We start from the raw sequence: 27,244 nt of genomic DNA on the forward strand, positions 1-27,244 counted from the left end.
CACTTCAGATCAGCCACGATCTTGTTGAATGGCGGGGCAGGCTCGAAGGGCCAGATGGCCTACTCCTGCTCTTATTATGTCCTTATGTTACTTATTCAGTTAATGATAGAGTGTTTGGGAGAGTTACAGAACAAAGAGATATAGCTCCTTGAAAGTGGAGTCATAGTGGACAGAGTGGTGAAGAATGCATTTAGCATGTTTGATTTCATTGTTCAATATTGTGGTTTATTGTGTACAGTTTGGTCATCCTATTACAGAAAGGATATTATTAAACTAGAAAGAGTGCAGAAAAGATTTACTAGAATGTTACCAAGACTTGATGGTTTGAGTTATAAGGAGAGACTGGATAGACTGGAACTCTTTTCTCTGGAGCGTAGAAGGCTGAGGGGTGACCTTAGAGGTCTATAAAATAACAAGGGGCACTGATCAGCTAGATAGTCTATCTTTTACCAAAGGTAGGAGGAGCCTAAAACTAGAGGGCATAGGTTTAAAGTAAGAGGGCAGAGACACAAAAGTGTCCAGAGGGGCAATTTTTTCACACAAAAGGGTGGTGAGTGTCTGGAACAAGGTGCCAGAGTTAGTAGTAGAGGCGTGTACAATCTTGACTTTTAAAAAGCATTTAGACAGTTATATGGATAAGATGGGACAGGGGGATATGAGCCAAATGCAGGCAATTGGGATTAGTTTAGGGGTTTAAAAAGAAGGCCGTCATGGACAAGTTGGGTCAAAGGGCCTGTTTCCATGCTGTAAACCTCTGACTCTATGGATAGAAGATTGGTTGACCGGCAGAAGGCAGAGAGTGGGGATAAAGGGGTCTTTCTCAGGATGGCAGCTGGTGACTAGTGGCGTGCCTCAGGGGTCAGTGCTGGGACCACAACTTTTCACAATATACATTAACAATTTGGAGGAAGGAACTGAAGACACTGCTGCTAAGTTTGCAGATGATACAAAGATATGTAGAGTGACAGGTAGTATTGAGATTGCAGAGTGGCTGTTGAAGGACTTGGACAGGTTAGGAGAGTGGACAGAGAAGTGCCAGATGGGATTCAATGTGGAAAAGTGTGTGGTTATGCACTTTGGAAGGAGGCATGGAGACTATTTTCTAAATGAGAAAATGCTTAGGAAATCAGAAACACAAAGGACTTGTGAGTCATTGTTCAAGATTCTCTTCAGATTCAGTCGGCAATTAGGAAAGCAAATGAAAAGTTAGCATTCATATTGAAAGGACTAGAATACAAGAGCAGGGATGTAGTTCTGAGACTGTAGAAGGCTCTGGTCAGACCCCATGTGGAGTATTGTGAGCAGTTTTGGGCCCCGTATCTAAGGAAGGATGTGCTGGCCTTGGAAGGGGTCCACAGGAGGTTCACAAGAATGATCCCTGGAATGAAGAGCTTGTTGTATGAGGAAAGGTTGAGGACTCTTGGTCTGTACTTGTTGGAGTTTAGAAAGGCGAGGGAGAATCTTGTTGAAACTTACAGGATACTGCGAGGCCTGGATAGAGCGGACATGGAGAGGATGTTTCCACTAGTCCGGAAAACTAGAACCAGAGGGTACAAGTTCAAGCTAAAGGGGCAATCCTTTAAAACAGAGATGAGAAGGAACTTTTTCAGCCAGAGAGTGGGGAATCTGTGGAACTCTTTGCTGCAGAAGGCTGTGGAGGCCAGGTCATTGAGTGTCTTTAAGACAGTGATAGATGCATCCTTGATCAAGAAGTGGATCGGGGTTATGGGGAAAAGGCAGGAGAATGGGGATGAGAAGAAAAAAATCAGCCATGATTAAAAGGCAGAGCAGACTGGATGGGCCGAGTGGCCTAATTCTGCTCCTATGTCTTGTGGTCTTATGGTGCTGTACCTGTCCTGGGAGTGTTTGATGGGGGACAGTGTAAACAGCTTTACTCTGTCTAACTGCATGTTGAACCTGTCCTGGGAGTGTTTGATAAGAACATTGTAGATGGAGGTTTACTCTGTATCTAACCTCGTGCTGTACCTGTCCTGGGAGTGTTTGATGAGGACAGTGTAGAGGGAGCTTTACTCTGTATCTAACCCCGTGCTGTACCTGTCCTGGGAGTGTTTGATGGGGGACAGTGTAGAGGGAGCTTTACTCTGTATCTAACCCCGTGCTGTACCTGTCCTGGGAGTGTTTGATGGGGGACAGTGTAGAGGGAGCTTTACTCTGTATCTAACCCCGTGCTGTACCTGTCCTGGGAGTGTTTGATGGGGGACAGTGTAGAGGGAGCTTTACTCTGTATCTAACCCCGTGCTGTACCTGTCCTGGGAGTGTTTGATGGGGGACAGTGTAGAGGGAGCTTTACTCTGTATCTAACCCCGTGCTGTACCTGTCCTGGGAGTGTTTGATGGGGGACAGTGTAGAGGGAGCTTTACTCTGTATCTAACCCCGTGCTGTACCTGTCCTGGGAGTGTTTGATGGGGGACAGTGTAGAGGGAGCTTTACTCTGTATCTAACCCCGTGCTGTACCTGTCCTGGGAGTGTTTGATGGGGACAGTGTAGAGGGAGCTTTACTCTGTATCTAACCCCGTGCTGTACCTGTCCTGGGAGTGTTTGATGGGGGACAGTGTAGAGGGAGCTTTACTCTGTATCTAACCTCGTGCTGTACCTGTCCTGGGAGTGTTTGATGGGGGACAGTGTAGAGGGAGCTTTACTCTGTATCTAACCCCGTGCTGTATCTGTCCTGGGAGTGTTTGATGGGGACAGTGTAGAGGGAGCTTTACTCTGTATCTAACCCTACGCTATACCTGACCTGGGAGTGTTTGGTGAGGACATTATAGAGGGAGTTTAATCTGCATCCAGCCCCGTGCTGTAACTATCCTGGAGTGTTTGTTCAGGACATCGTCAAGGAGCTTGATGCTTTATCTGACCCCATGCAGTAACTGTCCTGGAAGAATGTGATTGGGACAGTGTAGAGGGAGCTTTCTCTCTGTATCTAATGCCATCCTGTACCTGTCCCAGGAATGTTTGATGAGGAAGTTGTAGAGGTAGCTTTATTCTCCAATCTAACCCCGTGCTGTACCTGTCCTGGGAGGGTTTGATGTGAACACTGTAGGGGGAGCTTTACTCTCTATAGCTCCAAGCTGTACCTGGGAGTGCTTGATGGGTACAGTGCCGTGAGTGCTTTATTCTGTATCAAACTCCACGCAGTAGCTTTCCTGGGAGCATTTGACCCATCTTACTCATGTAACTATCTAAATGCTTTTTAAAAGACAAAATTGTACCCGCCTCTACTGCTACCTCTGGCAGCTTGTTCCAGACACATCCACCCTCTGTGTGAAGAAATTTACCCTCTGGACATTTTTGTATCTCTCCCCTCTTCCCTTAAACCTATGCCATCCAGTTTTATACTCCCCCTACCTTTGGAAAAAGGTATTGACTATCTACCTTGTCTGTGCACCCTCATTATTTTATAGACCTCTATAAGATCACCCCTCAGCCTTCCACACTCCAGAGAAAAAAGTCCCAGCCTATCCATATAACATAATCCATCAAGTCCCGGTAGCATCCTAGTGAATGTTTTCTGCACTCTTTCTAGTTTAATAATATCCTTTCCATAATAGGGTGACCAGAACTGCACACAGTATTCCAAGTGCGGCCTTACCCATGTCTTCTACAACTTCAACATGACTTCCCAACTCCTGTGTTCGATGTTCTGGCCAATGAAACCAACCATGCCAAATGCCGCCTTCACCACTCTGTCCACCTGTGATTTCACTTTACTCCATATATAACCCCATCCTACAGCTGTCCTGAGAGTGTTTGATGGGGACAGTGTAGAGGGAGCTTTACTCTGTATCTAACCCTGTGCTGTACCTGTCCTGGGAGTGTTTGATGGGGATAGCGTAGAGGGAGCTTTACTCTGTGTCTAACCCCGTGCTGTACCTGTCCCAGGAGTGTTTGATGGGGACAGTGTAGAGAGATTTACTCTGTCTAACGTTGTGCAATACTTGCCCTGGGAGTGTTTGACTGGGACAGTGTAGAGGGAGCTTTACTCTGTATCTAACCCCGTGCTGTACCTGTCCTGGGAGTGTTTGATGGGGGGGACAGTGTAGAGGGAGCTTTACTCTGTATCTAACCCCGTGCTGTACCTGTCCTGGGAGTGTTTGATGGGGACAGTGTAGAGGGAGCTTTACTCTGTATCTAACCCCGTGCTGTACCTGTCCTGGGAGTGTTTGATGGGGAGATTGTAGAGAGAGCTTTAACTGTATCTAACTCAGTGCTGCACCTACCCTGGGAATGTTTGATTGGGACATTGAAAAGGGAGCTTTGCTTTGTTCCACACTGTGCTGCAACAGTCCTGGGAGTGTTTGGTGTGTAGACTGTAGAGGGAGCTATACGCTGACTCCAACCTCATGCTGTGCCTGTTCTGGGAGTGTTTGATGGAAGCCAGTGTAGAGGGAGCTTTACTCTGTATCTAACCCCGTGCTGTACCTGTCCTGGGAGTGTTTGATGGGGGACAGTGTAGAGGGAGCTTTACTCTGTATCTAACCCCATGCTGTACCCGTCCTGGGAGTGTTTGATGGGGAGACAGTGTAGAGGGAGCTTTACTCTGTATCTAACCCCGTGTTGCAGCTGTCCTGGTTGTGGTTGAAACGTAGAAACACAGAATGTTACAGCACAGTACAGGCCCTTCGGCCTTCAATGTTGTGCCGAGCTATGTCCAAACCCAAGATCAAGCTATCCCCTCCCTATCATTCTGGTGTGCTCCATGTGCCTATCCAATAGCCGCTTGAAAGTTCCTAAAATGTCCAACTCCACTATCACAGCAGGCAGTCTATTCTACACCCCAACCACTCTCTATCGCCCACCATGAACCTTATAGTTATGCCCCCTTGTAACAGCTACCTCCAAAGAAGAAAGAACAAAGAACAGTACAGCACAGGAAATAGATTCCTCGACCCTCCAAGCCTGCGCCTCTCATTGGTCCAACTAGACCATTTGTTTGTATCCCTCCATTCCCAGTCTGTTCATGTGACAATCCTGATAAGTCTTAAACGATCCCAGCGAGTCCACCTCTACCATTCTGCTTGGCAGTGCATTCCAGGCCCCCACCGCCCTCTGTGTAAAATACATCCCTCTGATATCTGAGTTAAACCTCGCCCCTCTCACCTTGAACCTGTGACCCCTCGTGATCGTCACCTCCAACCTGGGAAAAAGCTTCCCACTGTTCACCTTATCTATACCCTTCATAATTTTATACACCTCTATTAGATCTCCCCTCATTCTCCGTCTTTCCAGGGAGAACAACCCCAATTTACCCAATCTCACCTCATAGCTAAGACCCTCCATACCAGGCAACATCCCGGTAAAACTTTTCTGTACTCTCTCCAAAGCCTCCATGTCCTTCTGGCAGTGTGGCAACCAGAACTGGGCGCAGTATTCCAAATGTGGCCTAACCAACGTTCTATACAGCTGTAACATCAGAGACCAATTTTTATACTCTATACCCTGTCCTATAAAGGCAAGCATGCCATATACCTTCTTCACCACCTTCTCCACCTGTGCTGCCACCTTCAAGGATCTGTAGACACCCAGGTCCCTCTGTGTGTCTATACTCCTGATGGTTCTGTCATTTATTGTATAGCTCCCCCCTACATAAATTCTACCAAAATACATCACTTCGCATTTATCTGGATTAAATTCCATCTGCCATTTCTCTGCCAAATTTTCCAGCCTATCTATATCCTGCTTTTCTCTGACAATGTTCATCGCTATCTGCAAGTCCAGCCATCTTTGTGTTGTCCGCAAACTTGCTGATCACACCAGTTACATCTACTTCCAAATCATTTATATATATCACAAATTGCAGAGGTCCCAGTACAGAGCCCTGCAGACTAATCACTAGTGTGACCACTAGTCACAGACCTCCAGACCCTTCCACTGCTACCCTCTGTCTTCTTTGTCCAAGCTAGTTCTCCACCCATCTAGCCACCTCTCCTTTTATCCCATGAGATTTAACCTTTTGCACCAACCTGCCATGAGGGACTTTGTCAATCCACCCGAGGAAATAGTCTCTGCACGTCCACTCTATCAACCCCCCTCATCATCTTATAAACCTCTATTAAGTCGCCTCCCATCCTCCTCCACTCTAAAGAGAAAAGCCCCAGCTCCCTCAACCTTTCCTCATAAGACCTACCCTCCAAACCAGGCAGCATCCTGGTAAATCTCCTCTGCACTCTCTCCAATGCTTCCACATCCTTCTTCTGGTGAGGTGAGTAGAACTGAACACAATATTCCAAATGTGGTCTCACCAAGGTCCGGTATAGTTGCAGCATAACCCCATGGCTCTTCAACTCAAACCCCCTGTTAATAAACGCTAACATCCTATCAGCCACCTTTACAGCTCTATCCACTTGAGTGGCAACTTTCAGAGATCTGTGGATATGAACCCCAAGATCTCTCTGTTCCTCCACATTCTCCAGAACCCTGCCGTTGACCCTGTAATCCACATTCAAGTTTGTCCTACCAAAATGAATCACCTCACACTTATCAGGGTTAAACTCCATCTGCCACTTTCTGGTCTAGCTCTGCATCCTATCAATGTCTCTTTGCAGCCTACAGGAGCCCTCCACCTCATCCACTACTCCACCAATCTTGGTGTCATCAGTAAATTCATCCTTCAGCCCCCTTTTCCAAGTCATTGCTAAAAATCACAAATAGCAGAGGACCCAGCACTGATCCCTGTGGTACACCGCTGGTAACTGGCCTCCAGTCTGAAAAATTTCCCTCCACCACCACCCTCTGTCTTCTGTGAGACAGCCAGTTACTTATCCAATTGGCCAAATTTCATTCTATCCCACACCTCCTTACTTCCTTCATGAGCCTACCATGGACAACCTTATCAAACACCTTATTAAAATCCATGTATACAACATTAACTGTTCTACCTTCGTTTACACACTTAGTTATCTCCTCAAAGAATTCAATCAAATTTGTGAGGCAGGACTTACCCCTCACGAAATTGTGCTGACTATCCCGGATTAAACTGTATCTTTCCAAATGGTCAGAAATTCTATCCCTCAGGACCCTTTCCATTAACTTACCAACCACCAATGTAAGACTAACTGGCCTATAATTACCAGGGTCATTCCTATTTCCTTTCTTGAAGAGAGGAAAACACTCTCCAGTCCTCTGGCACAATCCCCATAGACACTGAGGACCCAAAGATCAAAGCTAAAGGCTTGGCAATCTCATCCCTTGCCTCCCAAAGTATCTTAGCATATATCCCATCTGGCCCAGGAGACTTATCAACCCTCAGGTTTTTCAAAATTGCTAATGTATCTTCCCTTAGAACATCTACCTCCTCCATCCTATCAGCCTATATCACACACTCCTCAGAGACATGGCCCCTCTCCTTAGTGAACACTGAAGAAAAGTATTCATTCAATGCCTCACCTATCTCTTCTGACTCCATGCACAAGTTCCCACTACTATCCCTGACTGGCCCGAACCTCACCCTTGTCATTCTTTTACTTTGAGTACATTGTAGAGTATGATATATGAGTATCATTGTAGAGTTGATGAGTAATTGTACAGGGAGTTTGTGTCTGTGTCTAACCCTGTGCTGTACCGGTCCTGGGAATGGTTGCTGGGGACAGAATAGAGGGAGCTTTAGTTTGTATCTAACCCTGTGCTGTACCTGTCCTGAGAGTGTTTGACAGGGATAGTGTAGAGGGAGTTTTACTCTGTATCTAACCCCGTGCTGTACCTGTCCTGAAAGAGTTTGTTGGGGACAGTGTAGAGGGAGTTTTACTCTGTATCTAACCTTGTGCCGTCCCTGTCCTGGGAGTGTTTGATGTGGTTATCAGTAAAAAGTCTCACAACACCAGGTTAAAGTGAGTGTTGTGAGATTTCTTACTGTGTTTACCCCAGTCCAACACCAAGGCATCTCCACATCAATGTTTGATGTGGACACTGTAGAGAGAGCTTTGCTCTATAAGTAACCATGTGCTGAACCTCACCTGGGAGCGTTTGATCAGGACATTGTAGAGAGAGCTATACTCCATCTAACCCTGTGCTGAAACTGACTTGGGAGTGTTCAATGAGGACATTTTAGACGGAGCTTTCCTCTGCATCCAACCCTGTGCTGTAACTATCCTGGGAGTGTATGATCGGGACAGTGTAGAGGGAGCTTTACTCTGTATCTAACCCTGTGCTGTACCTGTCCTGGCAGTGTTTGATGGGGGACAGTGTAGAGGGAGCTTTACTCTGTATCTAACCCCGTGCTGTACCTGTCCTGGGACTGTTTGATGGGGGACAGTGTAGAGGGAGCTTTACTCTGTATCTAACCCTGTGCTGTACCTGTCCTGGCAGTGTTTGATGGGGGACAGTGTAGAGGGAGCTTTACTCTGTATCTAACCCCGTGCTGTACCTGTCCTGGCAGTGTTTGATGGGGGACAGTGTAGAGGGAGCTTTACTCTGTATCTAACCCCGTGCTGTACCTGTCCTGGGACTGTTTGATGGGGGACAGTGTAGAGGGAGCTTTACTCTGTATCTAACCCCGTGCTGTACCTGTCCTGGGAGTGTTTGATGGGGACAGTGTAGAGGGAGCTTTACTCTGTATCTAACCCCGTGCTGTACCTGTCCTGGGAGTGTTTGATGGGGACAGTGTAGAGGGAGCTTTACTCTGTATCTAACCCCGTGCTGTACCTGTCCTGGGACTGTTTGATGGGCACCCTGTAGAGGGAGCTTTACACTGTATTTAACCTGTGCTTCACTTGTCCTGGCAGTGTTTGATGGGGACATTGGAGAGGGAGCTTTCCCTGCAATCTAATCCCGCTGCACCTGTCCTGGGTGTGTTTGATGAATACATTGTGGAGGGAGCTTTACATCTGTTCCTAGCCCCATGCTGTGTCTGACCTTGGAATGGTTGTTGGGGACAGTGCAGAGAGAGCGTTACTCTGTTTTTAATCCTGTGCTGTAGCTGTCGTAGGAATGTTTGATGGGGACAGTGTAGAGGGAGCTTTACTCTGTATCTAACCCCGTGCTGTACCTGTCCTGGGAGTGTTTGATGGGGGACAGTGTAGAGGGAGCTTTACACTGTATCTAACCCCGTGCTGTACCTGTCCTGGGAGTGTTTGATGGGGGGACAGTGTAGAGGGAGCTTTACTCTGTATCTAACCCCATGCTGTACCTGTCCTGGGAGTGTTTGATGGGGGACAGTGTAGAGGGAGCTTTACTCTATATCTAACCCTGTGCTGTACCTGTCCTGCATGTATTTGACGAAATAATGATATAAATAGGTGGAATCATTTTACATTCTCAACACGGACATCATTAAAGTTCACATTCAGAAATTAAAAGGCAATTGATGATGGAACTAATATTGTCACTTACCTGGTACGTTACTGCACCAGCATAGTGTCTAACTGTAAAAACTGGAAGTGGCAACTTGGGTTTGACATACCAGGGATTGTTGCTGTGCTGGTAGTGGCATTTCTGGAGGAAAGTGTGATCTGTAGCCTTAAAATAAAAACACAACAGAAATCAAAATACAGTCATGATTTACACCACAGGTCTCACCACCCCCCCAATGCTTCACTCAATACTGATTGCTCTTGTACACAGTTACCTGTTAGTCTTTGGTTAAACTCATTTGAATGAAGATGGCTTTGACCAGATTCTTTCTCAGTTTGTTATTTGATTTTTGTTTTGGCATTTTTCCTGTTTTGGGTTGGATGAGCTGATTTTTGCCTGGCCTGGTTTCTCTGTGAGACTGTTCCAGTTTGGTTCGATCTGGCTGCCTTGGCTAACCTGATGTTTGCTGAATTGAAATAGTTTTGTTGTCTTTTGCTGGCTTGGCTTGGTTCTCCTCAGTTAGACTGGTTCAGTTGGGCTGGTATAATTTGGTTCTGTGTGGCTCAGTATACTTTGGCTGCTTTGTGATTGCTGAGGGTTTTGCGTGTCCTGATTCTGTTACTTCAGCTCAATTCAGTGTTACCGGGTGATCCAGTTCTAGTTGACTGCTTCAGCCTGGTTCACTTTTCCTGTGCCAGCTCCATGTTACTGAATGAGTTCAGGAAAGTGGCAGATGGAGTTTAACCCTGATGAGTGCGAGGTGATTCATTTTGGTAGGACAAACTTGAATGCGGATTACAGGATCCACGGCAGGGTTCTGAGGAATGTGGAGGAACAGAAAGATCTTGGGGTTCATATCCACAGATCTCTGAAGGTTGCCACTCAAGTGGATAGAGACGTGAAGAAAGTTTACAGTGTGTTAGCATTTATTAACAGGGGGGTTGAGTTTAAGAATCATGGGGTTATACTGGACGTTGGTGAGACCACATTTGGAATACTGTGTTCAGTTCTGGTCACCTCACTATAAGAAGGATGTGGAAGCATTGGAGAGAGTGCAGAGGAGGTTTACCAGGATGCTGCCTGGTTTGGAGGGTAGGTCTTATGAGAAAAGGTTGAGGGAGCTGGGGCTTTTCTCTTTAGAGTGGAGGAGGATGAGAGGCGATTTAATAGAGGTTTATAAAATGATGAGGGGGATAGAGTGGATGTGCAGAGACTATTTCTTCGGGTGGATGTAGCTGTTACTCGGGGGCATAACTATAAGGTTCATGGTGGGAGATACAGGAGGGATGTCTGAGGTAGATTCTTCACTCAGAGAGTGGTTGGGGTGTGGAATGGACTGCCTGCTGTGATAGTGGAGTCGGACACTTTAGGAACTTTCAAGCGGCTATTGGATAGGCACATGGAGCACACCAGAATGATAGGGAGGGGATAGCTTGATCTTGGGTTTGGACATAGCTCGGCACAACATCGAGGGCCGAAGGGCCTATACCGTGCTGTACTGTTCTATGTTTCTGTTGGCTTTCGCCAAGGTGCTTTAATTTGATGGGAGTTTTTTTGTGAGTGGTCTAAAGTTGTTGTTAATTAAAGGAGCCCCTAATGGTAAACCTCTGCCATGTTGGTCATGAACAAGTGTGGGTTTATCAAGAAGAGCCTTCATGGATTGTTTAAATACTTACCATGACTCACTAGATCATAGAATCATAGAACCCTACAGTGCAGAAAGAGGCCCTTCGGCCCATCGAGTCTGCACCAAACCCACCCAGGCCCTACCCCCATATCCCTACATATTATACCCACTAATCCTTCTAACCTACGCATCCCTGGACACTAAGGAACAATTTCTTAGTACGGCCAATCAACCTAACCCGCACATCTTTGGACTGTGGGAGGAAACCGGAGCACCCGGAGGAAACTCATGCAGACATGAGGAGAATGTGCAAACTCCACACAGACAGTGACCCAAGCCGGGAATCGAACCCAGGTCCGTGGATCTGTAAAGCAGCAGTGCTAACCACTGTGCTACCGTGCCGCCCGGTACAGTGATTTGTTAATGCTTTGTTTATGCCACAATCAGAGTATTTTGTCCAGTTATCACATTTTAGGAAAGACATGAGGGTCCTTAAGAGGCTGCAGAGGGAGATTTATCAGAATGGTTCTGATCAGAGTGAAAGATTTTAGTGACAAGGTTCGGATGGAGAAGCGTGGGTTGTTTTCCTTGGAGCAAAGGAGATTTGATCGAGGTGTACAAGATGTTACAGGTTAGATAAAATAGACAAACAAATATTTCCATTCCCTGCTGGAAACATTGTTGAACAACCAGCAAAGGACTGGCCCAGATAAACAGTAACAAGTATTCTTCAGTGAAACTGAGTCCAAATTTACACTCTGATCCAGATAACAGTAGGAGAATGTGTGCCCAGCAAAAGCTTTTGAAGATGGGACTCTGATGCATGTGTCAAAACCAACAGCTGTGTTATATATGATTGAGATGTAATGTGAGCCACAATACACATAAATATAGACCCCACACATCATACAAAACAATGGGCACCTAAAGGAAGTCTTTCATACACATAAAATAGCAACATTCCATATGTAACAGTTCAAGCAACCCTTCCCTTTCAGCCACTGCCTTCCCCGAAGCTCACCCCTCCCAATTCCACACCCCTCCCCACCCAGCCCGCCCCGCCTGCAACCCCGCCTCCCCCCCTCCTCCCCCCCCCCACCCCCAGCTGTTCCCTGAAACATTAGAACCTCTGGCCCTGTAGATTCACAACCTTGGCTGACGATAGGTTGACTCCCAATGGCAAAATGTCAAAATCCACTCATCGGGATGTAGCCTCTTGCCGGAGGCGTGGGGTTGGGGGGGTGGGGGGGGGGGGGGTGGCAGGGAGAAGGAGGTGGCATGGGGGCTCTTGTTGGGAGGAGGAGCTTCTCATCAGGGAGCAGCCTCTCATCAGGGTGGAGGAGGAGAGGGGGCTCTTGTTGGGAGGGGGAGCCTTTCAGCTGGGGGCAGCCTTTCTCATTTCTCCACCTCGAGAGGTTGAAATACCTGAATTCATATGAGAAGTCACTCAATTGGTAGCACACTCTCCTCTGAATTGAACCACTGAGGTATCATGTCTCATTCTCAAGGCTTCAGTACAGTACTGAGTGAATACTCCCTGATGTTGGAGATGCCCTCATTCTGTCTGTCTCTCATGTAGATAGCACTATTTAGGTAACTATAGGTGAGTGTTTCAAATATTTCTTTTTTCATTTTATGGACTTGCATTTGTTGCCCATCCCTAATTGCCCCTGAACTGAGTGGCCATTTAATAGTCAGGGGGTCAGGATCTGGAGTCACATGTAAGCCAGACCAGGCAAGGATGGCAGGTTTCCTTCCTGAAAGGACAATAGTGAACCCAGTGGGTTTTTAGTCGACAGTTGATAATGGGATCATGGTCACCTTGAGACTTTTAATTCCCAATTTTTATTGAATTCCAATTTCACCATCTGCCATGGTGGGATTTGAACCCAGGTCTTCAGAGCATTACCCTGGGTCTCTAGGTAACTAGTCGAGCGACAATATCACTACACAACTGCCTCTGGTAGGTGTGGCTTAATTTATCTAGAGAAACTGTGGTCTTACTCTGGTACTTGCTTCAAACTGGTTTATTAACACGATATATGACAGGTGTGTCTGTCCTAAGTACAGAGTGTGCCATTCTCTCTCCTGACTGTTTCGCATGTGACTGCTGATGTCAGTGAAATGCCATGGTCTACATGATCATCAGCAAAGCTAATCAATTAACTCACTCCACTACACATCTGTCCCAGTATCTCATAGATTATCTGGTCATTATCTATTTATTGAGCTCTTGATCTATCTCATGTGTGGGTGTCATTGGCTAGGCTTTTCTGTGCTAGGTCACCTTTTTCAGGTTACACCAATGCAAAACAAAAGAGCCAAATGTGTAAGTCTCTCCCCGTCATCGCACAGCCTCTCCATAAGCAAATCCTCAACTGTACCTCCTCATGGTGACACACACAAACTCCTCCAGCCTCATTGCTTGAGGTTAAAGCTTCAGGGGAGGTTTAGCCAGTGTGAGGCCCACCAACATGTGGACATGTTCTGGCACTTAGCAACTCCGAGCTTTAGATGAATAACTCCACTGTCTTGTGGGCACTTTGAGAGAGGTGATGGCTCAGGGGGTAACCCCTGACAAAATAAATCTGGGGTGGAGGCCAAAGGAAGACTGATGTCTAAATCTGTCATCCTTCCGGCAACTCCGGAAACCAAGTCAATGCCACATGGGTTGCTTCACATTCCTTTGGACTTAACCGGGGAGGTCAGGAAGGGAATCCTGACATTAGGGTAGCCCAGGCTTGTGTCCCGGAGAGGACACTCTTGTTTCACTACAGGCCTGTGTATAAATGAGCTGCCACATTCCTACATTACAACAGTGACTACACTTCCAGGTTAGTAAAATACTTTGGGACATCCTGAAAGCCACAAGAGAAATCAATATCTTTCCTCTGCCACCAGGGAAAATTAACCTTGTGCTCAAATGTCGAAGGAAGGAAGGAATGTCAGGAATGTCATGGGCCATAGCAAAGCAGCTAGTGAACCATGGGTGGTCTCTGGATCACACCTTGAACAACACTCCACCCCCAATCCACCCTGTGAGAGTTTTGTAAAGCCTGTCTGACCTGAGGCAAGTTGGTTTGGTCATCCAGAATCCGGAGAATTCCATGTGGTTTGGCTGTAATGAGGTCTAAACAATTCTGTCGATCAGAAACAGGAATGAAAGCCCAACCAATCTGCTCTTGGGAATATTCCTCCTGAGGGACACAGAGGGAGAGACGGTCATGATCAAATCTGTTTTTCTGAGGAAGATTAAACAAAGTTTGTCAGGATCCGATATGGTGGTTTAGTCATGAACATAGTGCCAACATAGCAAAGAACTGTCGGAGCTGAGAGATTAAAAGCACGGAACAAGCCAATCATTTCTGTGCCAGCTCTGTACTAGACCAATCAAAAGTGAATCTCAATGCCCAACTTTCTCCCCGTAGCCTGGTATCTTTGCAACATCTAAAGGGATGAAAGATGTCAAAATTCAGATAGATGATGAAGGATCGAAAGCTAACGTCAAGCCTTCATTCACAGATTAGTTTTTATTGCAGAGATACAAATATATCATACACCTCCAACAATACAATCTTCTTGAAACCTGCTCCAACAGAAACAAGCATAAGTGAGTCCCCATTTCACACCGTCCCCCTGAATACACTCATTAAATTGATATACAATTAGCCAAAGATTCTCCCTAAATACAACACTTTCCCCCATTTCAAATATTTACCCATTTTTTTGTTTAAAAGATGCTTATCCAATCCATGTAGCAATGCATAGCATATTCCAATTGCCATTTCCTAGCCTTCCAATAGACATCTCTCCAAATCTCTTTTCTCATTCGCAGAGACAGAGACACCAGTTTCTTCCAGCAGGTCCAGGCAGCGACTTCTTGTATTTTAAATGAAAATGAAACTGTGATTCATGCAAGGTTAGACTCTGCCCCCATCAATCAACCTAATCAAAACTCATGACGCTGAATACCTTGTCTAAAATTCCAGGAGAACCAAAATAAACAAAAAGGTCCATTAATTCTACAAAGTAATACATTCCCAGTTAAAATCAATTATTCACCTGCATTCTTAGCATCTGTTGCAATGTTTACCAGACAAATTAACTCTTATAACAAAACACTTCCTCTTAAAGCAGCTTTAAACATTAAAATATTTCAAAATAGTATGGTAAGTTCAAGAAGGTGAATATCACCATCCTCTCAAGGGCAATTAGGGATGGCTAGCCTAGCCAATGAAACCTACATCCCATGTAAGAATAAATAAAACAAAACTTCATGATGTTACAATCTTCTAATGAATTGTTATTCCTCCAATGAATCTTCTACTCCTGTGGAAACAATCATTTCATTTCACTTCACAATGTATTTAATCCCCAACAACCACACTAGGGCACAGGAAGAACAAAGAAGCAGACTGCAGTGAAATAGATGCAAAATGCAATTGAATCAAGTCGAGTGGACCCTAGCCAAGGGAGTGAGTGAGGAGAGAACTGAAAGAAATGATTGACCCATAGACTGAAATCACATTTCACCGTAATGTTGTTGGGAAACCAAATTTCACAGTAACTTCATTGTGGTGTTAATGTAAGCCTTACTTTTGAGTAATAAATAAACTTTAAAGGTGGTTTAAAGGATTTATATTCATATGGGTAAGCATTACAAATAAGGTGTAGTTTTAGTTAAGTATAATTTAATGTCTCTGTGCTTGGGAGGGAGTTGTAGTTAGATTTCATGCTGGACAAAAGGATTTCTCTGTGTAGGAATTAGTTTCAGTTCCAGCTGAAATACTATTGTGTTTAGGAACCTATGGCATGACAAAAGACAGTCACTTAGCAACTAGAGGGACTTTAAGGGGAGCAACAGCTTTCTTAGTGAATTAGCTGAAAGCTATTGGCAGTTACGAACATACAATAAAGCGGTAAACAACTTTCTCTCAGTTTTTCTACAAGAAGCTAAAGAAGAACCAGCACTTTTAGCTTTGCTGTAAGAAAAGCCCTCCAGCAGTGTAATGGTTCAGACGACAATTGCCAAAGACCTAAAAGGCAACTAGTTAAGAAGCTAGAGAAGTTAAGAAAAGTTTCCAGAAGGTCTGAAGTTAAAGGGAATAAAGAAGAAACTGGAAAATAGAACATGACACTTCAGAGAAAGCTGAGAATCATAGAATCCTACAGTGCAGAAAGCAACCATTTGGCCCATCAAGTCTGCACTGATCACAATCCAACCCGGCTCTATCCCCATATACCCCATCTATTTACCCTGCTAACCCCTGACACTTAGGGGTAATTTAGTATGGCGATTTGACCTAACATGCACATCTTTGGACTGTGGTGAGAAACCGGAGCACCCAGAGGAAACCCGCGGAGAAACAGGGAGAATGTCTTCACCCAAGCTGGAAATTGAACTTGGGTTCCTGGCGCTGTGAGGCAGCAATGCTAACCACTGTGCCACTATGCCGCCCTAATGAAGAAGAAATCCATTGATGAGGATACTAGAGAAAGGTTTTGTAAAAGTTATCCTAAAGTTTGAAGTGTCTTACCATCATCTATAAACAAATTATAAAATATTGACTGGATAGCAGCCAGGTTTGCATGGCCAGGAACAGGAGAAGTCACAGAAGCATAATTCTACTTATCTTAATGGAAGCTTACAGACAGCCATATTAGCCACACATCTCAATCCTCCCTGCCTTTGGGCATAAGGGAGGTCTGTCTGGCTTAATACATTCTGAGGAATGACTATATCATTCCTATTGCTGGAGAAGCTCAAAGGCAGAGAGCTCTCTGATTGAACAGAATGATAATATTTGAATTCAATTAAAAAAATGGATTTGAACGCGGGTTCCTTGATCTCACCCTGGATCTCTGGATCCAGTGACAATACCACTACACTACACCTCCCCTTTTCTATATCTATACGTTAACTTCCAGTGAGAAACAACACTAACATTTAGGTCAATGATTTTTCAGCAGTTCTGCATGGGTGATATCTGACCTGCTGAGCTTTTCATCACTTTATTTTTTTTATAGCAACTATCCTGTTGTTTTAAGGTGTTCTTCCCTAACCTGCTGCTTCAAGAAGTGTTGTACAACTGGTAGCAGCAGCCGAGATGGATGGCTGCTAAGATTCTGAACAGGAATATTCTCCTTGAGAGATTTTGGACTATGATGTCTGGCTCCAGACGGCACCTTCTCAGCGTGGGCTTACCAGCTGCAAGGACAATGATGGAATTCCGGGGGAGGGAGCAGCAATGTTGGCAATCTGGACAGAGGGCAATGTGTTTCAATTGCCACACAGTACCTCTGGGTTCCTCTGCTAGAGAACAGAACTGTGCCAATTACAAACATTCTGCAAGCTCTTTCAATGGAGACACAACTGGGGGAAGCTGCCTGAGCTTCCACTGATCCCTGCTTCTGCCATTCCTGGTCCTGACCAGCACTGCCTCCACAAGGAGAGTGATGTCCTGCAGTCATGCTTCCCTGCCTGCCCCCCATCCCTTTCTCCTTCCCTCCACTCAGTCAGGTCCTGCCGCCTGTTATGTGTGACCATGACCTGGAAGAGAAAAGTTAATGATTATGACTGAGTGCTGTCGAATAGCTGTGAGATTTGACTGAATTGCCATGTTGGGTGTGTGAATGTCAGTGTACAGTTAGATGGTGAAAGCAGTGTTGATGCTGATCGTGGTACTGTTACAGAGCAGTATGTTTGTGAGATGGAACTTTCACTTTTCAAGTCATGTCAAGTTGCTAAATTTCTTGCGCTACTGTTGAGTATCCTGGGGTCAGTGCTCCTATCTGTCACATTCTGGACTGTATTCCTACATCCCATTAGCTATCTCTGCAGCCTTCTCCTGCCCTGTGGAAACAGCACATCCCTCTCTCTCTGAACCTCCTTTCTCAACATTTCCAGTGTTGTGCGTCCTTTCCCTCAGTCTCTGAGCCATCATTCTACATTGGCTTGTATCCCAGCACTCTCCACATCATCACTATGCTTCTTTTCATTAACTGATAAACTAAATCAACAGACTGTGGGATCAATTAAAAACATAGATCGTTAAACAGATACTGCATCAAGGTAAACAGAACCTCAAAGGAAACTTAAAACATCAAAAACAAAATATGACTAAAGGGACCAATAATGCACTCCAGTCCCCATGATGCCCAGCAGGCACGGGAGGCCTCGATGGTGACGGCGGACACCACGTGCTCCCTTTCCAGGGACTGCTGGCAGTCAACACAGCTGCACAAGAGTGGATGGACAACTACCTGGACCTATTAATGACCACCTTTGTCAAGCCCAGGAGCAGCCCATGAGGTGGTCCTTTTCCCTCCTGCACACAAAGATCAGGAGTGTGAGGCTGAAGTGCAACCAAAAAGAGAGTAACAGATTTTTCCACAGGTCCCTGATGATAAGGGGGAGAACATCATCAGTGTGTCAGTGCAGACTCTGTGTGACAGCATTAGGGAAAGACAATGAATTAGGCCCAACTGTCAATTTCAACATCAATTAGCCCACATATTGTCTGCTAAATTCACACTCACAAACAGTGCCTCTGATTCCCACGGCACACAATTAGCATCTGTTCTCATCATCTCAGTAAAATAAGCCCTTTAGTGTTTAGCCCAATGCCATTACCTGTTCCTGTGTGAGCACAGCCTGGCTAAAGAAATGCTGGAGTTGCTCATTGGCAAAATTGATGCACAGCTGCTCAAAACTGTTCACACCCAGATCCTGAGGACAAGAACAATAACCACATTACAATACTGGACAAGGTCAAACTAAAGAGCTGTTAAAATGAAATATGGACAGTTTATAGGAACAGTAGTAGGCCTATCGAACCTGCTCCACCATTCAATACAATCTTGTCTGATTCCCCGGAAGTTCCCAGCAGCATGCTGCCTCAAACCTATTCACAGTAAGAAGCCTCACAACACCAGGTTAAAGTCCAACAGGTTTATTTGGTAGCAAACGCCACTAGCTTTCGGAGTGCTGCCCCTTCATCAGGTGAGTGGGAGTTCTGTTCACAAACAGAAAGACACAAACTCAATTTACAAACTAATGGTTGGAATGCGAGTCTTTACAGGTAATCAAGACTTAAAAGCACAGACAATGTGAATGGAGAGAGGGTTAAGCACAGGTTAAAGAGATACGTATTGTCTCCAGCCAGGACAGTTAGTGAGATTTTGCAAAGCCAGGCGAGTTGTGGGGGTTACAGATAGTGTGACATGAACCCAAGATCCCGGTTGATGCCGTCCTCATGTGCGGAACTTGGCTATCAGTCTCTGTTCAGCGACTCTGCATTGTCGTGTGTTGTAGCTACGACAACGGATGAATGAACACCACTCGACAATCACCAGGCAAAGAGTATTCTCTTCCTCTTGGGCAATACTTCAGCGGTCACGGGCATTCGGCCTCTGATCTTCAGGTAAGTGTTCTCCAAGGCGGCCTTTGGAGTGCTGCGTCCAGTTCTGGTCGCCTTACTACTGGAAAGACGTGGAGACCCTGGAGAGAGTGCAGAGGAGGTTTGCCAGGATGTTGCCTGGTATGGAGGGACAGGGTTATGAGGAAAGATTGGGCAAATTGGGGCTGTTTTCCCTAGAAAGGCGGAGACTGAGGGGGATCTAATAGAGATATATAAGATTATGAGGGGTATAGATAAACAGTGGTAAGCTTTTTCCTAGATTGTAAACGCACATTACGAAGGGCCACGGGCTAAGGGTGAGGGGGGCGAGGTATAATTTGGATGTTAGCGAGAGGTTTTTCACGCAGAGGGTAGTGGGGGTATGGAATGCTCTGCTAAGCAAGGTGGTGGAGGCAGGCACGCTGGAGTTGTTTAAGACTTACTTAGATGGGCACATGAGCGGGATGGAGATGGAGGGATATAGGAGACTGTTTTAAATAAGGTTCAGGAGCCTTGGGACATCTCTGGAAATCAATTGATTCCTATGGACCTTCCAACATATTTTCTGGCTCACTTGTTTCACTTTTGAGCTTCTGGGGATTCCCTTGAATGTTTGCATAAGATATGCATGGTATTGATGTTTTTCTCTTTTAATCCACAGGTGCTTTGGTCCGCCTTGTTGTCCAACAAGGGGCATACATGTGATGGGTCATACGAGGGCTGCTCTTGGATGTTTCGAGAGTAGCCTAGTACTTCACGTCATTAGTGTGTGCTTAAACTGGACCAGATGCTGGGCAACACGACAGCTCAGTGACTATCACTGTTAGCTGTGCAGATACATGGATTTGGGCCAGTGTCTGCTGGAGTTTGCGCATTCTCCCCGTGCATGCGTGGGTTTTCTCCAGGTGCTCCAGTTTCCTCCCACATCCCAAAGGTGTGCTCTTAGGCTGATTAGTGTAACAAATTGTCCCTAAGTTAGTCTTCCCTCAATGTGGAATGCCATAAGCATAGACAAGGGTCATGGGTGGAGAGGGAACTCCATGTTAAAATGGCAGCGCGGGCTCGTTGGGCCGAAGGGCCTGTTTCCCAGGCTGTTTTTGTTCTTTGTGTTCTGGCTGGCCCAGTCCCAAAGTTTATGAGGCCCTCATGAAGAAAGCATTTGTGATCTCTCTCTGAGGCACTGACGTGCAGAGGCCTGCGAGATGTCAAAAAGATCACCAGTGAAGCCCTGAAAGAATGGTGAAGTAATGGTTAGCTCTGCTGCCTCACAGCGCCAGGGTCCTGAGTTCAATTCCAGCCTCGGGTCACTGCCTGTGTGGAATTTGCATATTCTCCCCATATCTGCGTGGGTTTCCTCCAGGTGCTCCGGTTTTCTCCCACAGTCACAAAGATGTGCAAGTTAGATTGATTGGCCATGCTAAATTGACCCGAGTGTCAGAGGATGAGCAGGGTAAATGAGGGTTACGGGAATAGAGCCTGTTTGGGATTATAGTCGGTGCAGACTCGATGGGCTGAATGTACTGGAGGGATTCTTTGATCCACTGGCATAAAAGTCCAGGGCAGCTGTCACCTTCAGAGCGACAGGCAATGGGCACCCGCCAAGTCCACCTGGCAGCAGCACCTGGAGAAGTGACACAGGTGAGTGACCGTATCCCTGGACACTGGGTGTCTCATCTGACACTAGGTCTCACTCAGCTCCAAGAACGTTAGGCACTGTCTGTAAATCCTGGCCTGAAGATGGTGCCTCTGATCAGCCACTCTCAGTACTCGCTGCTCTGGCTGTAGGTACTCAAAGAACAAAGAACAAAAACAGCCCGGGAAACAGGCCCTTCGGCCCAACGAGCCCACGTTGCTATTTTAACATTATGAGTGCCCCCTCAACCAATGACCCTTATCTATGCTTATGGCATTCCACATTGAGGGAAGACTAATTTAGGGACAATTTATTACTTCCAATCAGCCTAAGAGCACATCTTTCGGGTGTGGGAGAAAACTGGATCACCCAGAGAAAACCCACGCAAGCACGGGGAGAATGCAAACTCCCACAGACACCGGCCCAAATCCATGTGTCTGCACAGCAAACAGTGATAGTCACTGAGCTGTCGTGTTGTCCAGCATCTGGTCCAGTTTAAGCACACACTAACGACATGAAGCACTAGGCCAATCTCGAACAACCAAGAGCAGCCCAAGTACGACCCATCGCGTGTATGCCCCTCGTTGGACAACAAGGTGGACCAACTTAAAACCTGTGAATTAAAAGAGAAAAACATTAGTATCATTCCTCATCCTTATACATTACCAGGGACGTCCCAATGCTAATGAACCTTATTTAAAACAATCTCCTATGTCCTCCCATCTCCAACCCACTCATGTGCCTGTCTAAGTTACTCTTAAACAAATCCTGTGCCTGCCTCCACCACCTTACTTGGCAGAGCATTTCATACCCCCACTACCCTCTGTGTGAAAAACCTCCCTCTAATATCTGTGTTATACCTCTCCCCCCTCACCTTAAGCCCATGGCCCCTCGTACTGTGTGTCTCTAACATAGGAAATAGCTTACCACTGTTTACTCTATCTATACCCTTCATAATCTTATATACCTCTATTAGATCCCCTACTCCTTGGAGTTCTAATGCTGTCTCCAGAGGGCCAGATGCTGAGGCCTTTGTCGCCTTTGTTACCTCTTGGCAAGCAGGATGACAGCCCATCACACAAGTTCCACACACATGAGGACGGTCTCAACAGGGATCTTGGGTTCATGTCGCACTATCTGTAACACCCGTGACTTGCCTGGGTTTGCAAAACCTCACTCACTGTGCTGTCTGGAGACGATACACATCTCTTTAACCTGTGCTCAGTGCTCCTTCCACACACATTGTCAGCCACTTTAAGACTTGAGCAGCAGGTTAGGTGTAAAGATTCGCAATCTCATCAGTAATCTCTGAACTGTCTGTGCTTTATATGCTCTGTCCGAGGCCAGAACTCTCCATTCACCTGACAAAGAGGGAGTCCCCTCGAAAGCTTGTGCGTTTACTATCAAATAAATCGGTTGGACTAAAACCTGGTGTTGTCAGACTTTTTACTGTGTTTACCCCAGTCCAACGCCGGCATACCCACATCATGTCCATCTCTCCACCGGTGCTATGGTACTAGGACATTACGGCAAACCATGTAACATCTCTCTATTCACTGACCTCTGCCTGGCCTCTTCGGCCTCCCATGGATAAATCTCCACCACCCCCACCCATTGGACCACCCTCCCTATCCCACCCCACATCAGGATCCCAGTAGCTGGCTCCCTCTCTCCCCTCGGACAGTGATGATCTGCATATTTAGCCCCAAACTCCTCTTCCAAAGTGAGGTCACCAGGTTCCTGTTTTAGAAATCTGCTGTAAAACCCTCCCGCATAACATCACCATGCCTGGGTAGAGAGCTGATATTATCGTGGATTTAAATGTGGTTCCCAACCTTTCTCCCCTTTCTCACTCTGGAAAAACAAGAACAGTCCCGAGAAATGTCAAGGTCTTTTGGTTCAGGCTTCAATGTTAACACGTAATGAACCATTTTATCTAACATGTGACTGGTCAGGACTAAGACGACAAAGTGACCTTGAGCTAAGCGATGAACAGTGGGGAAGTGTCTGTATTCATTAATTAGAAATGTTCAAACAAGTGATTGGGGGAAAGTAAACTACCCGTAGAGATAAAATCTACGAACCAGCGCTGGGAGATAGGGGGCATTCCAGCCAGGCAACTGCTTCTTCTGATGGAAGATGGAGAAGAAAGAGTGGGGAAGAGTTCACTAACACTCTGGCAGTTTGTCCTCAGAGATCAGATAATCTCCCTTAGCTGTCAAGGGCCATATACTTCTTTTCAATATTTAGCTACTGAATCGTATCTATGCTGCTATTCATAATAAACTATCTTAAAATGACTGGCAAATACTCAACTGCCTACCTTAGATATCTGTGGCTCCCAAACCCAGAATCTTACACTCACTTCATACAGACTGTTTCCAATTATAAACAGAGTACTTTCATTGCTTCAATCTGCACTGAAATATAAAGCAGATTCCAGACTGAAAATCCAATGTATAACATGTTTGTTTTCCAGATCCAAAGCAAATAATTTTTGTAGAATGTGGAAAAAAAAGACGAGCATGAAACCCAAAGGTAACACTCCAGTGCAGCACTCCTCCAGGAGGAGTCAGCGCTGAGGGAGCGCCGCACCGTCGGAGGGTCAGCGCTGAGGGAGCGCCGCACCGTCGGAGGGTCAGCGCTGAGGGAGCGCCGCACCGTCGGAGGGTCAGCGCTGAGGGAGCGCCGCACCGTCGGAGGGTCAGCGCTGAGGGAGCGCCGCACCGTCGGAGGGTCAGCGCTGAGGGAGCGCCGCACCGTCGGAGGGTCAGCGCTGAGGGAGCGCCGCACCGTCGGAGGGAGCAATCTTTAGAACCATGTAGCTTTCAAACAAGGTCCAGCAGCCTCAACTTCAACTCATTGAGCTCCACATCCTTCGTTTGTATATCTGCCTCCTGCTGCACCTGTTTGACTATGACATTGTTGATTTCCTTACACAGAATCCCTACAGTGTAGAAGGAAGCCATTCAGCCCAGCCCCTATACCTGTAACCCCACATATTTACCCTGCTAATCCCCCTAATCTACACATCCTGGTTCACTAATGGGAAATTTAGCATGGCCATTTAACCTGCACGTCTTTGGACTGTGGGAGGAAACCGGAGCACCCGGAGGAAACCCATGCAGACACGGGGAGAAAGTGCAAACTCCACACAGACAGTCACCCAAGGCTGGAATTGAACTTGGGTCCCTGGCACTGTGAGGCAGCAGTGCTAACCACTGTGCCACTATGCTGCCCCTTACGGAGGTTCTCTGATCCACCGTTTGTTGACTGAGGGAGTGCTGCACTGATTGAAGGAGTGCTGTAGTGTCATTTGGATGAGGCATAAGATGAGACCCCAGCTCTCTTCTTGGGTGGAACGGAAAGATCTGAGGGCAATATTTCAAAGAAGAGCTGGACATACACAACACAAATGAACACAAGAAACACAAGTAGGAGTTGGCCACCAGTCCCTTCAAGCTGTCCCGCCATTCAATACAATCATGGGTGATCTATGCCTCATCTCCTTTTGTCCTTTTCCCCATAGCCCTCTATTCCTTTATGTCTCAAATATTTATCCACCTCCAATTTAAATACTTCTAATAATCCAGCCTCCATCACCCTTCGGCGCAGAGAATTCCAGAGATTCACTACCATCCGCGAGAAGAAATTTCTACACACCTCCATTTTAAATGCCTGGTCCTTTATCTTGTAGTTACGTCTCCTTGTTCAAGTGAAAACATCTCACCATCTACCCTGTTGAGCCCCCTCAGGATCTTATATGTTTGAATGAGATCACCCTTCACTCTTCTAAACCCCAAGGAATACAGACCCAGACTGTTTAGTCTCTCTTAATAGGACAACTCTCTCATTCCAGTAATTAGCCTGGTGAATCTCCTTTGGACTTCCTCCGATGTTACTATCTCCATCTTAAAGTAAGGGGACCAAAATTGTATACTGTATTCCAGATGAGGCCTGTAGCTTCATCCTCACAGATATGCAAAAAAACTTCCCTTTTTTAGATTCCAACCCCTCTGCAATAAAGGCCAAAATGTTGTTTGCCTTCTTAACTACTTGTTGAACCTGCCTGATAACTTTTTGTGATGCATGCACTAGAACACCTAGATCCCTCTGTACTTTGCTCACCTGCAGTCTCTCTCCGTTTGGATAACAATCTGCCTTTTGATTCCTCCTACCGAAGTGCATGACCTCACACTTCCCCACATTTAACTCGATTTGCCAGGTTTCACCCAGTCACCCAATTTATCCTGTTTCAGAATCACAATATCCTCATCACAGCATGTCCTTCCACCTATCTTTGGATCATTGGCAAATTTGGAAACATTACATTCTGTTCATTCCTTCAGGTCATTAATATAAATAGTGAACAATAGTGGGCCAAGAACTGATCTTTGTGATTGTCTGATCATTTGTACATTACTCTTTATGACATTTTGCTGAGGGCTAATGTAGCAAACATTATAATAGTGACCGCAGTTTGACTATGAAGCGTTTGGAATGTCCTGTGATTATAAAAAGTACTTCATAAATGTAAGTCTTTCTTATTATAACATTTTGAGAGGACACATTATACACTTCCTGATGGTGAACTATTTTCTTGTTGTAATGTTTGATGTAGGAACAATGCAGAAAGCATCCCACTGCACTAAACCAAGAGGGAAGATTGAACAATATATTGAATCTTACCTCAAATCCATAGACATCTACAATCCCCACCGAGCTATCCATCTCCACTGGCATCAGCCACTCATTGATCTGATGCACCAGCCAATCAAACAGGAATGAATAAAGAGCTTTGGCGATACTATCTCTGAACAAATAAAACACAACAGTAACAATCATCAAACTGAGACAGAGGGTGGAATCTTCCTGCCCTAGCTTTCAAACAAGGTGGGGGGCCATTTCCAGGTACTAACCCAAATGGTTTATGATGTCCATCAGCCAATCCTAGCTTCCCGAAGACGGAGAATTAACAGGTTCCCCCAGGAGCTTGACTGAGTGAGGAACAGGGCTGTGCAGAGGGAGGGCCAATCAGAACACCCAAGGCTGTGTTAACCAGGAGTCTCAGCAGGAGAAGCTGCCACTGTGGGTGGGAGACCGAGAGGCTGCCTCCACTCCCCAAGAACCTTAAAAAAAGGTTAAAAAGCTATGGCCCCAGTTGGCAGGTTGGCATTGTGGAGGGGTAAACACAGATATGGCCCCCTGGCATTCGTTGGTCCAGAGGAATCGGGGAATGACATTTCAGGAGGCCTCCCTGAGTACCAGCCTGGCACCGGGGATCGTTTCCAGTTATATGCCAGGCTTCTGCCTTGGGGGGAGCCCAGATCATGGTGTCATCAGTAATTTGTCTCTGTGTGGGCACTCACAATTAAATATCTGCCACTGCTGGGCAGGTGACTGATTAACACAGTAAAAAGTCTGACAACACCAGGTTTTAGTCCAACCAATTTATTTGATAATACTCACAAGCTTTCGAGGGGACTGCCTCTTCGTCAGGTGAATGGAGAGTTCTGGCCTCAGACAGAGCATATAAAGCACAGACAGTTTACAGATTACTGATTAGAATGCGAATCCTTACACCTAACCTGCTGTTCAAGACCTGAAGTGGCTGACAATGTGAGTGGAAGGAGCACTGATCACAGTTTAAAGAGATGTGTATTGTCTCCAGACAGTACAGTAAGTGAGGTTTTGCAAACCCAGGCAAGTCATGGGGGTTACAGATAGTGCAACATGAACCCAAGATCCCTGTTGAGACCGTCCTCATGTGGTCTCAACAGGGATCTTGGGTTCATGTCGCACTATCTGTAACCCCCATGACTTGCCTGGGTTTGCAAAACCTCACTTACTGTACTGTCTGGAGACAATACACATCTCTTTAAACTGTGATCAGTGCTCCTTCCACTCACATTGTCAGCCACTTCAGGTCTTGAACAGCAGGTTAGGTGTAAGGATTCGCATTCTAATCAGTAATCTGTAAACTGTCTGTGCTTTATATGCTCTGTCTGAGGCCAGAACTCTCCATTCACCTGACGAAGAGGCAGTCCCCTCGAAAGCTTGTGAGTATTATCAAATAAATTGGTTGGACTAAAACCTGGTGTTGTCAGACTTTTTACTGTGTTTACCCCAGTCCAATGCCGGCATTCCCACATCAGGTGACTGATGCCAATATCACCCTACGTCTGTTGAAAGATTGCTCAGAGGTGGATACACGTCAGGTGGAAGATTTGACATGTACATTTCAAAAACTCTCCCACTTCCAAAAGTGCCTCTCCATCC

The 27,244-nt window shown here is 46.0% G+C and overlaps 1 protein-coding gene across 1 annotated transcript in view; it reads right to left on the reverse strand.

The window, feature by feature from the left end:
- The window catches only part of myo15b (myosin XVB), a 322,763-nt gene that overhangs the window by 240,560 nt on the left and 54,959 nt on the right, over positions 1 to 27,244 (reverse strand). The window contains exons 13-16 of the mRNA XM_080209162.1: positions 25,655 to 25,778; positions 18,567 to 18,662; positions 13,999 to 14,130; positions 9,346 to 9,471 (exon numbers count right to left, since the gene is read on the reverse strand). Of these exons, the coding sequence (XP_080065288.1) occupies positions 9,346 to 9,471; positions 13,999 to 14,130; positions 18,567 to 18,662; positions 25,655 to 25,778 (478 nt within the window). The remainder of the gene's footprint in view (positions 1 to 9,345; positions 9,472 to 13,998; positions 14,131 to 18,566; positions 18,663 to 25,654; positions 25,779 to 27,244) is intronic.

Source organism: Carcharhinus amblyrhynchos, chromosome 21, assembly GCF_965287045.1.
Source record: "Carcharhinus amblyrhynchos chromosome 21, sCarAmb.v2.hapA, whole genome shotgun sequence".
NCBI classification, from domain to species: Eukaryota; Metazoa; Chordata; class Chondrichthyes; order Carcharhiniformes; family Carcharhinidae; genus Carcharhinus; species Carcharhinus amblyrhynchos.